The sequence below is a fragment of the Xyrauchen texanus genome, chromosome 12, assembly GCF_025860055.1.
Source record: "Xyrauchen texanus isolate HMW12.3.18 chromosome 12, RBS_HiC_50CHRs, whole genome shotgun sequence".
Classification (NCBI taxonomy): Eukaryota; Metazoa; Chordata; class Actinopteri; order Cypriniformes; family Catostomidae; genus Xyrauchen; species Xyrauchen texanus.
In genome coordinates, this window is record NC_068287.1 from 19,873,165 (window position 1) to 19,891,329 (window position 18,165).

Consider the following 18,165-nt stretch of genomic DNA (forward strand, 5'->3'; position numbering starts at 1 on the left):
ATAAAATACAGAAGCCAATCTCCCTCCTCCTAACCTGGCACTGAGACTCGGGTTCAGAAACAGGCTTCATTTACAATGTTCATGTACAAAGTGCTTTGGAAATACAACAACCTCACTTCCCACCATTATGCATGAATGGTGAGCCAATTAGAATTTTTGTACACTTACATGTTGCTTTCTGCACTTTAAAACCTTTTGCTTATACCACAACATTAGGTTGGCCACAAATATATCCATTCAAAAACAATAACAAACAACATATTCTGTAGAATCTTGTCGTTTTGAAGGACAACCAGGAGAATAACGGACCGAAATCTGGTTTCCATTTCTAACTGAGGAAATCTGGCTTCCATTTCTAACTGAGGAAATCTGGCTATTGAGCAGTTATTATTGGAAAGAATGGAATGTTCAGACAGTTCCCAGGAAACTGAGTCATTACATAAACATATGATCCACTCACTACTACCATGTATGAGGACCATTTATACTGATCAGCCACAACATTAAAACCACCTGCCTAATGTCGTTTAAGTCCCCCTTGTGCAACCAAAACAGCTCTGACTTGTCATGTCATGGACTCCATAAGACCTCTGAAGGTGTCCTGTGGTATCTGGCACCAAGATGTTAGCAGCAGATCCTTTAAGTCCTGTAAGTTGCAAGGTGGGGCCTCCATGGATCAGACATAGTGGTCCAGCAAATCCCATAGATGCTCAGTCAAATTGAGATCTGGGGAATTTGGAGGCCAGGTCAACACCTTGAATTCTGTCATGTTCCTCAAACCATTCCTGAAAATGTTTTGCAATGTGGCAGGGCGCATTATCCTGCTAAAAGAGGCCACTGCCATCAGGGAATACTGTTACCATTAAGGGGTGTACGTGGTCTGCAACAATCTTTAGGTCAGTGGTACGTGTCAAAGTATGATCCACATGAATGCCAGGACAAAAGGTTTCCCAGCAGATCATAGCCTAGAGCATTACACTGCCTCCGCCTGCCTGCCTTCTTCCCATGGTGCATCCTGCAGCCATTTTTTCCCCAAGGTAAATGAACACACTCACCTGGCCGTCCACATGATCTAAAAGAAAACGTGATTAATCAGACCAGTCCACCTTCTTACATTGCTCCATGGTCCAGTTCCAACACTCATGTGCCCATTGTAAGCGCTTTCAGTGGTGGCATGGGCACTCTGACCGGTCTGCGGGTATGCAGCAAGCTGCGATACACTGTGTTCTGACATCTTTCTATCATTGCCAGCATTACGTTTTTCAGCAATTTGTGCTACAGTAGCTCTTCTGTGGGATCGGACCAGACAGGCTAGCCTTCGCTTCCCACGCTTATCGATGAACCTTGGGCGCCCATGATCCTGTAGTCAGTTCACCGGTTGTCCTTCCTTGGACCACTTTTGGTGGGTACTAACCACTGCATTCTGGGAACACCCCACAAGACCTGCTGTTTTGCAGATGCTCTGACCCAGGCGTCTTGCCATCACAATTTGGCACTTGTCAAAGTCGCTCAGATTTTCCTGCTTCTAACACATGAAATTGAAGAACTGTTCACTTGCTGCCTAATATATCCCACCCCTTGACAGGTGCCACTGTAATGAGATAATAAATATTATTCACTTCCCCTGCCAGTGGTTTTAATGTTGTGGCTGATCAGCGTATAACAAGTCATGAAGTACAAACAAACACACCAGTGAGAATGAAGTCATTGTGACAACATTATATATGAGCATTTACCTTAAAATCTAGGATACCGCTTCAAAGTGGTTGTCAAAATTCATTTGAAATCATAAAAGCTTTGCGTTATAGGTTAGGTGGAATAACAACATGTTTTTGTAAATTAAGTCAATTTAGAGCATTGGTTCTTATACTTAAGAATATTATGCAAGTAAGATAAAGGTATAAATTCTCAAAGCTCTGGGCAATAATAAAGTAATAAAAGTTAATAATCAAATAAGGGTAAATTGGTGCCTGAATGCAGTAACAAATATATCAGTATAAAGCAACCAATGACACGGTGTAAAAACGTGAGATTAGTCAAGGGTCAGGGCAGCTACAACAAATATATAGCTTTCTTGGTTATCTATGGTAAACTGCTGTCACATAAACAACCACTGTGCAAAGCAAAAATCTTCTTTCTTCAGAGATCTAAAGGTTCTCTTTGACATCTGCAAAGCGTTACATCTTCAAGTTGAATGGGGGGAGGCGGCTATCAATTATATACAGTTTGATTTAAATACCATTCTGTTCTACGTTTGTTACAAATTATTTGAATTGGGTCCAGCACCAGGACATGAACAATAGTTATACTGTATATTAATACATCATTGCATTGTTTTACAAAAACATTTCTACAGCTACTGCCATTATTTTGAGTACATAATAAAACTGCAACAAATTCATTTTGATTACTGCACATGACAGTAACCACAATTTCCCAATAATTGACTGAGGTGGCAAAATAGAAACTAAAATGCATTGACTGCTTCAGTGAACACAGGGAGGCAAAGACTAACAGTTTATTTTTTTACATCATAACTCAATATCCTCAAAGCTTTTCTGGCATTCTTGAAAGTCAAGAGGGACATCACAACACAATGTTCTCATCAACATTCAATTACACACAGTAAATCATGGCCCACTGGCAATATGTAGCACAACAGTAGCAGAAAAAAATATATGTTCCCCTGAGTCTGAACATTTCTTCAAATAAAATTCTTATGTTGTACCGTCATATATTTTCCATGATTTGAAGAATACTGCAATCATACAACAATAATGAAGACTAACAGATCACACATCGCCATACAGTTATTTACCTTTATAGTAGGACACACTCTGCATGTAAAGCCTTTGTCATAACAACACAAGATCATTTACATAATGAAGGATTTAGAAATGGAGCTCCTTCACAAACATAATTTCCCCTTGATATGAAGCACATTATCAAAGAGTAGCAGATGTTTAGCACCACTAAACACAAGGACAATACACAGCATCTCAACTGAGTAACAAGGTAGGCAATAGTTTACTCAAGAAGAGCAATAATTCTAGTGTTTGCCACAGTCTAGTGGGGGGGCCGGGAGAGAGATGGAAAACAAATGGGGCAATTTCAGTCATGTATCTATACCGTCGATTTTCAATGGATGGTGGTTGAAAGTATGTTGCCCAAAACACACCTCGTGTAAATAATTAAACTTGTGCCAACACGCAATACTTTCCATGTTTTAAGCATTCTCCTTATGTTGTGGCAAGCGGAAGAACATCGTTCGGGCGAGTTCTGCGCTGTCACTCGGCACTGCACGATACACTCTGTGCTGCTTTCAACAACAACTGTTCGCATACATGTGTTCATGATTAGCCTACAGTTGAACGCATGGCTTGCTTTTTATTTTTTTACAATGTATATTAAGAGGAATCATTCCTATATTTTCTAGCATTTTATATACAAGTTTGATAGCTAACATGATGCCCCCCGCAAAGCCTTTATGCATTAAAGACATTATTAACAAACCCAATTGTGCAATTAAACCATATTTCACGGATTTCCAACTGACTGTTAAGTCTTACCAAATGTCAAAATGCGAATATGCAAACACCACTACATTACACAGAAGCCAGAGAGCAGAAGTACGAAAGTCACTTGCGCTTCGATGTTGTTCATCTTCCGTTTAAAAATGCTAAATTAAATTAAAACCCTAAAACATGAGCAAATTGAAATAAATAAAAAAAATCTACTTACTGTGGTGAGAATGTATGTTCATGGCCGACGACAGATATTTTCCAGTGTGTAGAGCCGCCGGGTGCCCCGCGCCCAGGTGACCGGGAGACGGTGGTATTCTACCGGCTGCAGCGGCCGCGCCGAGTCGGTGTGACTCCATGGCCAACCCCGAGAGCAGTGACGGCGGGACGTGAACAGATCTGGGAGGTCCGAAGTCTCGGCCATCCATCATCCACAATGACCAAAGTTGATCAAAGAAACAGTCCGATCGGGTAATTCCGAATGAGCCGGTCTCATTGGCTATAATGTCCCTATATTTCTAGGCAAATCCGTGTCCTTATCCGGCATTCTGCCGACCTATAAAAACAAAACAGAACAAGAAACTAGTCTTGGATATATGCGGATGACTGCTAAACTAAATCTAAAATTATTTCGAAATAGAACAAACAGGGCTGTCATGTAATGACGCAGTTTTAATCCAAACTAGATCACTGGAAAAGAGTAATCTTCTCGATAGCGTGTGGTGAGAACACAAACGAGGTACGATACTGTAAAATGACTTCAAAACGTTGAAAATTACTTGCTAACAGTCCGTTTTAGGATAAACAGCGGTGGTAATGGCTCTCTCGTACTAGGTAAAAACCGAGCAGTCGTGTAAATAGATTACAGACAGAATTGTAATTGTTCGTAATATTGTATAATTACACGTAAAAGGTCAAGAACCGCATATAGTTGCTATTTAAACGCCACATTTTGGTATAGAAAGCATATATTAGGCTATTACAACCATGCTGATTGATTTTGGGTGACTAGAACACAATTAGCTAGTTCCATGTTGTGGCTTCTCGCGACATATTATGTTGACCTCTGCTGAAACGTTTGCATGAAGAAAAAAAAATGTTATGCATATTTACAATGGACTACGGTATTCTTCTCATTACTATTTTAATGTCTGAACAAGATAGTGATGAAGATAATAACCCCACCAACGAATTACCTCATCGTTCGGTTCAGCCGTGCTAAACGGTTCGATGAATTGGGTATTATTGACTTCAAATATATGTTAGTTTACTATCATTTGTTTATGAAATGCAAGCCATTCTGCTTCTCGTTTCTTTTTCACATATACTTGCACGTATTATTTAATTCAGTTAATATTGCAGGAATTAAATACAGCGTTGCATGTTTATCAGAATGACTCAAGATCTTACCGTATCGAAACCATTAAAATAGTGCCGTGAAAATGTTAAAATTGCGCCGATAAATAAAAAATAACGATTACGTCAAGGTTTAAATGCGCGAGTGTTATGCTTCACGATATCAACACAAACCTGACGACAGCCACGTTTCAAACTTTCCCGTTTTCATTTCCAGCAACGAAACTTTTCCGCCCAAACGTTATACATTCAAACCCGGTGTTCGGCGACTTGCGGATAACGCACAACTAAATCTAACCTTGTTAACCAAACTATTCTCCGCTTTTTCTCACGAAACCAGCACATTCTTTTTTTTTAAAACAAAAAGTGTCTCCGGTTTTGCTTTTGATGGTAAACATCACGTTTACTGTGTAACGGATGAGGTGCGGATTCGGAATAACAGCTTTCAGCGTCTTACTTGAAATGGCGACTCAGTTTATAAAATCCAGTTTCTTCGTGAAATCCGTAAGACGGAAAATGTCTTAGACTCCATTTACAAACCATCCGTAGTGGCGCAGCGCGAAAGCATATACGGAGAAGGCCCTGCGTTCAAACCGCCGTAGCCCTCGGTAAACTGTTCTGCAATGAAACAAGCATTGTTAAACAAGCTCCGCCCACACGGACACGTTCTGCAGCGACGCATTCGATTGGTCTCTCGGAGTGTCCATTTACTCTGTGTAAACAATTATGGAACAAGGATGTTGAACTGTTTCAAGCCCCCCTTCCTTCAAGACTTCAACGATCAAAACAAGCTAAGAATTTTTGGAGGGCAGATTCAAGGCCGCTTAAACTCGACTCATTAAAAAAGACGAATGCGGACTTGTTATATTATGAACTGGCTAAACGTGTGGAGGATAATATCGTGTTGCGATGTCGCCAAGCATGCATGGTATGAGTTGTAGTAGGCCTACTACACTAATGAGAACTGGACTGCATCATATGCTGGAAGAATGTGAGGGCTGGCTGTGTGCTATTTGTGCTCAACATATTTGATTTTCTAACATATTATTCCAAGGGCTTATCATTACTTGATAATTATTCAACCCCCTTGTAAGGTTTTGCGCGTGTTTATTTGTTAAAAAGTTAAGGATTTCACCCATATGTCTATACTCTTGTTTCCTTATTATATACAGTATGTATATAGTGTATATGTATAAGTAGATATATACCGTACTGAGTTGCATCGTGAGGATGTCTTCAAAAATAATGACAAATAGATTTAATTTAGTACTTAATGTCATACAAATCCAGTAAACATATATATATAAAAAAAAAAAACGCTAAATCAATATTCTGTGTGACCACCTTTGCCTTCAAAACAGCACCAAATTCTCCCAGGTATACCTGGACAGTTTTTCTTGGTTGTTGGCAGATAGGATGTTCCAAGTTTTTTGGAGAATTCACCACAGTTCTTCAATATATTTATATCTCAATTGCTTCTGTCTCTTTATGTAATCTCAGACAGACACGATGTTCAGTGGAGGGGCTTAATGGGGCCATGACATCTGTTTGCAAGGCTCCCTGTTCTTCTATTCTAATCTTTTCTATTTGCAAAAGTAATGTTTGGGAGTCTAACATTTATATTTCCTATTGACACACAGATATAAATAACAATAATCTTTAGACAAATGCTTTTGTGAATCATCTTATATATATAAGATGATTCACAAAAGCATTTGTCTAAAGACAAAATATATATATAAACTCCATATATATATATTTCTTGTTATTCATGAGGGGACATATGGAAACAGGAAAAATAGGCCTAGCTCTAGACTAAATAGATATTCCGGGTTCCAGGCCAGTGAAAATTAAAACCTTTTTTTTTTTTTTTTGCCATAATGTTTATTATGACTTATTACTGTTTATTGTTTATCATAACTATTTTAATTGTTAAAGTAAGGTACTTACAATGGACGTGAATTGGGTCAGTCTATAAACTCTTTAAATAGGCTACTCACCATGTAAAATAGACAACATCAAGACTAAATAGACACTATAGAATAAATAGTGTTGCGTTCTGATACATTAGAAGATAGTTAATTTGATAAACTTTCTGAGTTACCATTTACTTCAAATGTTTTTTTTGTTTTTTTTCTATATTTGAACTTGAACTACAAACTCCAGGCGATGCATCGATCCGTTCACGAGACCTCTCCACATTATGAGAAAAAGATGATTACAAAAAAATCTGTTGCGGTTTCAAACCACCCCTGTAGCGCGCCTCTCATTGAGGCGGTTTCAAGGCATCCTCGTGAAGACGGTGGTAACGGGTCAGACAAGAGAAAAGACCTGTGTAAATTCTCAGGTTTTAGAGGCTTTATGAATTGCGACTCTTACAAAAATGACAACACTTTTGGATGGGGAAAAAGCACCGAGCATCGGAGTGGCCATTTTCTCCAAAGACTCGCGAGGACAATAGCGCAGATTTGCTTTGGAAACGGTTCGTCGAGACGATGCATGACCAGCAGTGCAGTCCTAAAAGTTCCATGGCTGCCTGAGGGCTAGTGTGATTTATGAACAACGGAGCGGCAATAAAACGCACACACTAAAATAAAAATGTTCGTGCTGGATTGTTGGTTAATACATATATCCGCGCTCCTTTAAAAACCTGCATGGATTTTTAATGCATGATTGGAAATGTCTTTCTCCCGACCATTGTTCATGGTGATTCATCATCTCTTGTTTAAGGTGGGTGTTGAATGCGCCTGGAAATGAACAACATTTTACATATATCAGAGCCTGCATGTGTGTTTCATTTTTTTAGTGTTACTGAAATTAATGTTGTTCATACTGCATTTGTCTCATGCAATGGATCTGATGAAATAATCGAAATAATGTAGGCGTAGAAAAACTGATTTTATTACAAAGAATGAAAGCGATAATTCCGCAAAAAAGGCCGGACGCTGTATTTTATCGTTTTTACAGAATAGTTCGTTGTTTTAAATAGATAAACTCGGTTAAATATCCTTATTTTCATGCAATTTAACAGCATTTTGTACAACACGTTTGTGCTGGAAACTGCTTGTAATTCCGTATTTGACCAACAACAACAAAAAAATCCCCCAAAACACAGAATATATCATTTCTGGTTCGAAGTGGACATGCACAATGCAGATATAGTCATAAAAAACAGAAACGTCTCATGTTTACTGGTTGGTATGTTTCACTTCCACCATAAGGAAAAGAAATATGAAGTTTATGTAAAGAAAATTAATTACACAAATAAAAAGAATAAATATACTGCATAACTCAAACATTAGACTTGCCACTACATGACTGAGAATTTGTTTAGGTCTTAGAAATGCTCTAGACATGTACCACAAAAATAAAAAAGACTTCAGATAAAAGTGCTCTTGAAGTGAAAAATGATGTGGGGAATTGTCAGTTTCATCGTCCTTCATCATCTCATGAGGTTCACTGTCAGCGTATTGAAATAAGTTGGTTATGTTCACATTTATGGGACAATTCAGACATGAAAGCAGAATTGCAGGCCTTGAAAATACCTTTACAACTGCAAATATGCAAATGTATTTTGGCCAAAAGGGAACAAAACAATAAAATAGGCAAAGTACATATGTAAGCCCACAAACACCAGATTTTGCATGGTGTGCATAACAGGCCCTTTTCCTGAAATGTGCTATATAATGCCTCACAAGAATTTGCAAGTCATATTGGCTTGTACTTCCCATGTACATGTAAAATAATTTTTGCCTATGCCATTTAAATAGGAGGTAGTTACGATGGCTTTGTAATTATAATGCAAACACAGCAAATTCATGATGGGGTTAAATCATTGAACTTTTGTGACTTTATTTTTCTATATTCTTCCTCTGAAATATATTTGTAGATAAGTAAACTATGCTATATTGACATATTCTGGGCTCAACTTTATGTCTTTATGAATAGACATCTGACTTTAAATGTCCATTATTTGACTTGAAATTTGGAAAAGAAAAAAATAAGCCTTCATATTCCCACATAAAAATACAATTATATATATGTGTGTGTGTGTGTGTGTGTGTGTGTGTGTGTGTGTGTGTCAATTAGTCTGGCAGAATGGCACATCGAAATTCGAATAGTGTAAAGGGGTTAAAATTGTATTTTTAGACTTGAACACGCTGGGAAAATATCTCACGATTAGAAAGGAATTGGTTTCCTAAAACAACAGACAATACTGTTTCTTTTTAGAGATCCTAACATGAACTCTTTAACATTTGTAAATCTAACCATTTTAATATTTACCTACATTTATATTCTTGGCAGGCACTTTCTTGCCAAAGGTTGTTAAAACAAACACAATCTTATCTTATGGTAACCAAAGCTATGGAACTATACCTATGCATCTGTGCAAGTTTCGTGAAAGGTCCATTCCAAAGAATATAGATATGATCTGCCTCCCACAGACTCTTTTGCTTTTAAATCTGTGGTCTCAAGGAAGCTGTCTCCCCATTTCTGTATGAGAGAGAGAGAGAGAGCATGATTTGAAAAGATATATGTATGTTGATTATCTATTGACTTTTGTTTCAACAATCTCAAACCGATCAGACCCAGTGATTTAAGCTTAAAATATTAATTGGTTTTTAAAATCATAAATGACTATAAGGACTAATTTCATGTTTTTTACAGAATGGGAGCAACTGTGTGTGTTGCTAGTTGTGTGTAAAGCTTCAGTATCAATATGCAAAGATTTACTTAAAGTAAGTGCATTAGTTTACACCTCATTCATGATCAGTCACAGTCTGAAGACTCAGTGAAAGTAATGTATGTAAAGAAGATCTCAAGGGATGTCTCCACCCTGCCTGTTACAGTGATAGTGTTTTGCTGTTCCATATGGACATCCAGATTTTTTTATAGTTTACATATAATGTACATGCAAGTTTGTTTTCAATTATGGCTTAACTGCTTTGGGTAAAATGTCTAAGTCCTGACTTGTTATCTAGGAAGAATAAAATCGTAATTAGGTGTTTAAAATAAAACCGAAATCAAATTTTATGAGAAATAGCGCCCTGTAAAGTTTAAAGTCACACAATTTGCAGTTAATGTCTGTGGACCTAATTTCTCAAGATCCAAAACAGGCTGACCTTAGCAACCCATGCCATTCAAAATAGGTTGCTTTTATCTAACCTTGATATTTAAAAATCTGGCTAAGCTATTTTTTTATTTATAATGTATTATTGTTATTCACACAAGACTGCAGTTGAAATTCACCTCTGTTTCAGTAATGGTGTGACCCCTCTCTATAAAAGTTTGACGAACAATTAGATGCAAACCAGAGCACCTCCAAATGCTCACATTACTAACGTTGCATGTGGTATACATTTTTTATTTTTGTTTATTTGGAAATATATAAGAATAAGAAAGCTGATTATATATAAAGAAATTGGTATTTCATCCATAAAATATTGTTTGTAATGAGAGTAAAAATCATGCACATTTAAAAAAACAATAGTGATATTCTTTAATATTTTTAATAAGGAAAAAATTTTTAGAGGACATTTTAAAATGCTGAAGTCATCTACAACCTATTACAATAATGTTTTTGTGTGTGATGAAAATCCACTCTTTTAATACATTTGTCAGATTAATTTGTGCTACCAAAGAATATTTTGGGCTAGTCATTTAAGCTGAAACAGGCAATGCAAGGGGAATGCCAGTGGGACATTTTTAGTGAGATCTTTTGTAATGATTGTTTGGCCATGCTAAAAATGCGGTACATTTTCAAGAATCCCCATGCACAAGTAAAATTACCCTTTTAAGTTCTTTCAAGTTCAGCCTTTTCGATTCAAATGGGTCCCCATAACTTTTGTTTCAGTCACATAAACGCTTTACATTGTTTCCCTGGGACAAATGTAATATATTTACTGCTTTATCTAAATTTATGGAGACACAATTGCATTTTCTGGATTAGTTTAAAGATATATGAAACAGGATAATCCTTTTCTTTTTCACTTAACAGGAAAGAAATCATCTTGTCTTTTGAATACCGTCCGCTTTTTATCTTCAGCACTTGCAGGAAATAGCATTGGTTGGATATAGAGTTTATTGAGCTTTATAGACCTTCAGTTCTGAGGGATCCTTGGTGGAATTCCTAAGGGAATCTAGCTTTCTGCCTGCCCATGCTTTCAGTCTTACAGACACTGACAATTCAGCACTTGACAGGCGGGTGAGACAACCTGCCACTGAGCTCACAGACCTTCCCAGGATGACGAGCCCTTCTGGGGGTTAATCTCAGTGTGGTGGCCCTCTCTCATGACAGTTTTTAATTCTCTCTGGGCACCATTCATCATGCACTGTCTGCTGTGGGCGTTTAATCAAATGTACCGCGGGATATCAATTTTTCGGCCAACTCGTCCCAGGCAGTGTTACATGGTCACATATAGTCACTGGTCCTTTATTCATGAGTTTGTTTGCCTTTTGTTAGACTGCTCCCACCCCTGTGCTTGTCTTGGAGTGACAAGAGAACAACCGTTAGACTGCTCATTGTAGCGCTAAATTGAAAAAAAGTCTAGATATGAAAATATTCGATAACACTTTAAAATAAGGTTCCATTTGTTAATATTAGTGAACAACATCAGTTAAAGGAATATTTCTCCCAAAAATGAATCATTTACTCACTCTCATGCCATCCCAGATGTGTATGAATTTCTTTCTTCTGCAGAACACAAACAAAGATTTATAGAAGAATATTTCATTTCTGTATGTCCCCACATTGAAAGTGAATGGTGACTAAAACGTTGAAGCTCCAAAAAGCATATAATGGCTACATAAATGTTATCCATAAAACTCCATTGTTTAAATCCATACTTTTTAAGGTGAGAAACAGATCAATATTAAAGACCTTTTTTATTATCAATCTCCTCTCCTCACTTTTTCACCTTCTTTTATTTTTGGTGATTCTCATTCTTCATGCATATCTCCACCTACTGGGCTGGGAGAAGAATTTATAGTAAAAAATGACTTAAATATTGAGCTGTTTCTCACCCACACCTATCATATTGTTTCTGAAAATCTGGATTTAACCACTTGAGTCATATGGATTACTTTTATACTGCCCTTATGTGCTTTTTGAAGCTTCAAAGTTTTGCTCACCATACAATTGCATTGTATGGATGTACAGAGCTGAAACATTCTTCTAAAAACGGGATGGCTTATATGATGAGAGAATTTTAATTTGTGGGTAAACTATCCCTTTAACATACTGTAAACTAACAATCAACAATACTTTTACAGCATTTTAAAATCTTAGTTCATGTTAATTTCATCATATAGTAATACATTTTGAAAATCAAAAGTTGTATATGTTAACATTAGTAAATGCACTATGAACTAACAATGGTATTTGTATTGACTAACATTAACAAAGATTAATAAATGCTGAAAAATGTATTGTTTATTGATAGTTCATAAATAATGCATTAGCTAATGATTATGAATGGAACCTTATTGTAAAGTGTTACCCAATATTCTTATCATCTAAAAATAAATAAATCCTATTACTCTTATTTGTTCAAATATAATCCAGCCACATTTTTCAGAAATAACTTTGAGAATAATATACAGATGAAGACTGTAAAAACATACGTAACGTACTGTCAATAAGCAGAAATATATTCAGATATTCATCTGCAACTTAGAAAATAATTCAGAACTTTGCAGTTTTCTACAAAATATTTCTTATTTTCTACTTTCTAGTTTTTAATACAAGGACTACAGCAAATCCATTTGTAAAACCCTAATCTGTCTCTGGAAAGGCACATTGTGAATAAGAATGCTATTGCAGCTCAAACATTTCCAGTGAAATCCAATCAGGGATTTAACACAAAGCTTCTCTCAGCCTCAGAGGGGAGAGAGCTTTCAGGAAATTAAACTTATTTCAATGAAAAATTAAACGCAGTTCAAATCAGGGCCTATTGAAGGGGTATGACATTTTTTATTAACTCTGACTTTGTAGTATCCCTGGGTTCATCATAAACTAGCAGAGTACCGCAGTAGTCGAGATGCAGACATTTCAGTCATTAAGAGAACTGGGCAGCTCCTATCAGCTCTTCCCCAATGACCCAGTACGCCTGACCTCCTTTGAACTTCTCGCTCTCTTTTTCTGCCAGATTCTACTGACTTCTGGTCCTCAAGTGTCAGCCTGAATATCATTTTGTTGCCAGAGCAGAATTTAAGTCCATCATCTCCCCTTGAGCTTTGGAAGTTCTGCTCATGAGTTTATATACCCATTGCAGAACCTGTAAGATATTGTTCATTCTTAAAAAAATTAGAGGGATCACATATTTGACACAACAGATACATTATGTATTCAACAAGAGAAAATGATAACTGAATTTATGGGTGTTGTCTTTTAATAATTTGTTTGTGATGGCAAAACTTTTGGACGGAAAGGTACGGGACTGTTAATCAGAAGGTTGCTGGTTCGATCCCCACAGCCACCACCATGTCCTTGAGCAAGGCACTTAAATCCAGGTTGCTCCGGGGGGATTTTCCCTGTAATAAGTGCACTGTAAGTCGCTTTAGATAAAAGTGTCTGCCAAATGCATAAATGTAAATGTAGTATGACTGTGCAAACTGCATTTTTCCATCTTCGTAACATTTTTCATATTCTCTCCTCTTTAAGCCTCAAGTATGCTGAAACTGTCATTCATGCCTTTGTTAAAGCTGGATTACTTTAATACACTTTACAGTGGTTTGTTTACAAAAACACTCAAACTCTTACAATATGTACATAACTCTGCTGCTTGTCTTATTATACTTAAAAAAAAAAACAACAACTACAACTGCATATTACTCCAATACTTCAGCACCTACACTGGCTGCCCATCATTAAGCATATACAGTATAAAATCCTAATTCTCTTTTACAAAGCCCTTAATAATCTCGCACCTCAATATCTAGCTGAGCTACTCCAGGTTTATCCCCCAGTACGTTCTCTGAGGTCCTCCGATGCTGGCTTTTTGGCTGTCCCAAAATTTAGACTAGCTTCAATAGGTGCTAGACTTTGAATTCACTCAAATCTCAGGGCTGCACCTTATCTGCCTGATTTAAAAAAAAAATGTTTTTGTGTTATTTTTCTAAAGATTAATTTCACTTGCAGTTTTTTTTTTTTTTGTGCTCTGTTTTGTATTGTTTGACATTTCTATAAAGCGACCTTGTGTTTTTGAAAGGTGCTATATAAATAAAATAAATACAATTATAAAGAAATTACATCATATTGATTGTGCTTTCAGTAGAATTTACTTTGAGGATGAACAAAAAATTGTCCACTTTAGTAAACTTTTTATTTTATTACCCAAAAGTATAACGCTGAACCCACAACTCTTTCAAATAATTTATAACATCTGTATTTGCAATTAGTCATTTTATGAGACTAGGTTTTCATAAAGTGGTTATTACCGATGGCATTCTGCTGTAATATTGACTGCAGACAATAATTCTCATGAGATTCATCACATCTGCAATACATTCGCCTAGAATTTGACACAAAATCAAATACATCAAACAAAAGGATTTCTATATTATGTGATTGATGACATGAAGTAAAACAAGAGCAAATTAGCATTATGGAGTCCAGAAACAAAGCAGAAAATCACAGTCATTTGTCCCTCTTCTCTGAATCAATAGACATACAATGGATTCTGAAAATGTCAGAGTGTTTTTTTTTCACCGCTTGTTTGTCACAGCTCCTATAATGCGCAATCCCCCATTTTCCCTTTTCATTGGACTTCTGATGACTATGTGACTACTGCTATCTGCTTCCCACTCTGCTTATTTTATGGTCTCATCTCAGTGCATTCCCTTATTCAACCACAGACATTGCCAATAGTTTTTTCCCTCCTGTACACTCACAAGTTCTTTAATGTTTAGTGAAGCTAGCAGTGGCATGCAAGACATTTACCAAACAATGACATTTGGGAATATGTGAGGTTGAAGCGGTTTAAAGGTTGTACATGTTGTGTTTCGTAATGTAACTGAATTGCAAACTGCAAAGTGTAGCTAGTCTAGAAGTGTAAAAACATGCAACTGTAACTCATAATGTAAGCCAAAACAAGACATGCCCAAACTTCAATAAGCAGCCAGTATTTAGAGCATAACTCATGTGGGCAGTTACTTTTTCCTTGAAAATGTTCCTCTTTCTTCAGAATTGTGAATGTTTTTTTGTGCATGTTCTGTTTTCCCCTTGACTTCCCTTTTGATTTTGAGTACTTTTCATTATATTCCCTTTGTAAACACTGTAAAAAGTGGTAATCTGCCATTGATACCTTAAGGAACTATTTCTACCTGATCTAACCCTTAAACATTTTTGTTGGTGTAACCTAATGTATTCATGATGATGACAAGTGATAATGTTTTTGATTAAAGCCAATTCATTTTGATGTTACCACATTAAACATATTTTACATTAACATTTCTTTTCAGTGCAGCAGTTGTTTAAAAGTAACAAGATTTGGCCATTAACACAGATAAACAAAACCAATTTCCCATATCACGGAAACATGCAGTCCAGACATTCAAAGATCAATTAACATTTCAACATAAATTACATTGAAATCAGAACGAGTGAGATGCACTGATTATACTTTACAGTCTCATCTATAACCCACATCACTAAGTGTGTAATCACCCTGTCTTTCTGTAGAGTCTGCTAAATAAATAAATAAATAACTTTAAAATTATATCATTCTTCACTCTGAAGTCCTCTGCCATAAAGACTGTGTAACTCAATTGATATTAAGGTTTATTCGCAGCTTTTATGTGCATGAGATCAGAGCGTTATTTGCATATACAAAATAAAAACTTGCATAAACAACATCATTAGGGCAAGAGTACAATTAACTAACGATCAAGCATCAGAGCTCAAGCATGCTTTTGAGAAAAAGAAACTGTTGAGAAAACAAAACAATCGTGATATGTTTATGATCACAGAGCTCAAATCAAAGCATAATTTTGCCCTGTTATATTGTGAATAATGAGTGGTCATATACTGTAATTCACAATCTCTTAAACACAGTCGGCCAGACAAGTGTGTGCAGCATATAGGCTTTACTTCTCCCATGCTGAAGAGCAGATATTTATGTAGGCCTCTATACCACAAGATAAAAAAATAACTTCATTTACACAAATTCATTTACACCTATCCAAACATTTACATACATGGATCTTTAAGTTTAGGGAAAGGAATATTCTTTAAGGAATAGTTCACCCAAAAATTTAAATTCTCACTGTCCCAAACTCATATAAATGTATATCTTCTGCGGAACACAAATGAAGATATTTTGAAGAATGTATGAGGTGTTTTGTCAATGGGGTACAAAACCTTTCAGCTCCAAAAAGAACATAAAAGCAGTATAAAAGTAATCCATACAAAATAAGTGGTTTAACCCATGTCTTCTGAAGCGATACGATAGCTTTGGGTGAGAAACAGACCACAATTTAAGTCTTTATTAACTTTATTATATTTTATTGACAAAAACAACTGATATTTTCATAAAAAAATCCTTGTTTGTGTTTTGCAGATGAAAGAATGTCTTATAAGTTTGAGATACCATGAGGGTGAGTAAATGACAAGAAAATATTCAAATTTGGATGAAGTAATCATTAACAACAGTACATACTTTGAAGGTCATCTAACCTCTCTGGTGTTAAATAAAGGTCAGATGCTTTGAATAAATTGGTCAGATGAAGAGGAGGATTGTTGTTGCACAGACTGAGCGGCACTGCATTGTGATACAATGACCCACGATGCTAGAGAGTTATAGCCCAGCTTTTTATTTAGTGATAAAAGCTGCGGTGATAGAAGGTGACAGCTTCTGGCGCAAAAATAAATCACATAGAAAATGGAAGACTTTCGCTTTGAGCCTGAACATAAAAAGTGTCATTTTGCATTACTGATCTTTTGGAAGCTATGACCAGAATGATGGATGCCTACATTTCTCTAAACCTGCATGATTTTGAAAAATATGAAGTGCATGCATTAGGGATATATCATTACACAGGTTCAATATTTCATTGTTTCTGACCATGATGCTATTGTTTTTTGTTTTGTTGTGTTTATTTTGGTAAATGTGTAGTTAATATTGACATACATAAAAATTATCAAAACCAGGACAGAAATATAATGATCTTATGATAATGATAACAGATTGCTCTGCAAAGCCAATAAAATCAACTACAACAGAAGTGATGTTCTCATAATAACTAAAGCACAATGCTTAAATGGATAATTCACCCAAAAATCCTTTATTCACCCTCATGTTGTTCCAAACCTGCATGATTTTCTTGCTTTCATAGAACACAAAATACATGTTTTTGGCAGAATGTCACCATTCACTTACTGAAAAAAGATGCAATGAAAGTGAATGGCGACTAAAGCTATCTTTCTGCCAAGAAAGAAAATCATACAGGTTTGGACAACCTAGTCTCATAGAATGAATGTTACTTTAACTACATTTTTGCAAATTGAGTTTTGCTTGCCGTTTTCTAAGTTTTGCTGATGTTTCCTGGTGAAATGAACACTAGTGGTGCTACAACAACTTATTCACTTTCACTGAAATCACACTATAGCTGTAACACTTACTGTATTTTTCACTCTATTACTCACACCCTGTTATAAAACTGATAGTTCCAGTTCTGGATCCTGATTGGTCAACAGCTGTGTTTTATTCATGATAAAGCACAGCTCTGACCTTTTCAAGGAACTCTATTTGTATCACTCTGTGATACACCCATAGCTGACAGTTATTCTTGATGTATTGCAATGTTCTGTTTACTTTTTACTGCCAGGGACTATATTTTCTGGCAGAAGAATGGCAATTAAGCATTTTACTTACAAAATATAAAGTTTTAATGAACATTTGTGTCCTTAATATTTTATTATGTGGTGAACATTTTATAAAAACAATAAGGCAATCAAAGCTGTGCCATATTGTGAATATAGTCACGGCTGAAAGTGTTGCAGGCATGCTTCGTGAACAATGCCCTTCAGCTGTGACCAAATTTACAATATAGCATGGCTTCTCGTGCCTTATTGCTTAACTATGTTATGCTATCAAAACACTTTTACTCTAACGCATCATGTGAAAAATAATACATTTTAACATTTGTATTACAGATCCACCTACATTTACAGAAGTATTCCAAAATGATTAGCTTGTGCGATAGCTCACCTGATAGAGTGTTGGACTATGGACTTGAAGACTGAGCCTCAAGCCCAGCCTAATACACTCTTAGTGAAAGTGAAGCAAAT

General features: G+C 36.2%; 1 protein-coding gene across 2 annotated transcripts in view; it reads right to left on the minus strand.

Annotated features, from left to right (window-relative positions):
• The window catches only part of LOC127652695 (trinucleotide repeat-containing gene 18 protein-like), a 105,873-nt gene extending 100,388 nt beyond the window's left edge, over positions 1-5,485 (minus strand). For both annotated transcript variants that reach the window (XM_052139004.1, XM_052139003.1), the window contains exons 1-2: positions 5,335-5,485; positions 3,742-4,077 (exon numbers count right to left, since the gene is read on the minus strand). In XM_052139004.1, coding sequence (XP_051994964.1) covers positions 3,742-3,952 — 211 coding nt within the window. In that variant the 5' untranslated portion in view covers positions 3,953-4,077; positions 5,335-5,485. The remainder of the gene's footprint in view (positions 1-3,741; positions 4,078-5,334) is intronic.
• Between the last annotated feature and the right edge of the window lie 12,680 nt (positions 5,486-18,165).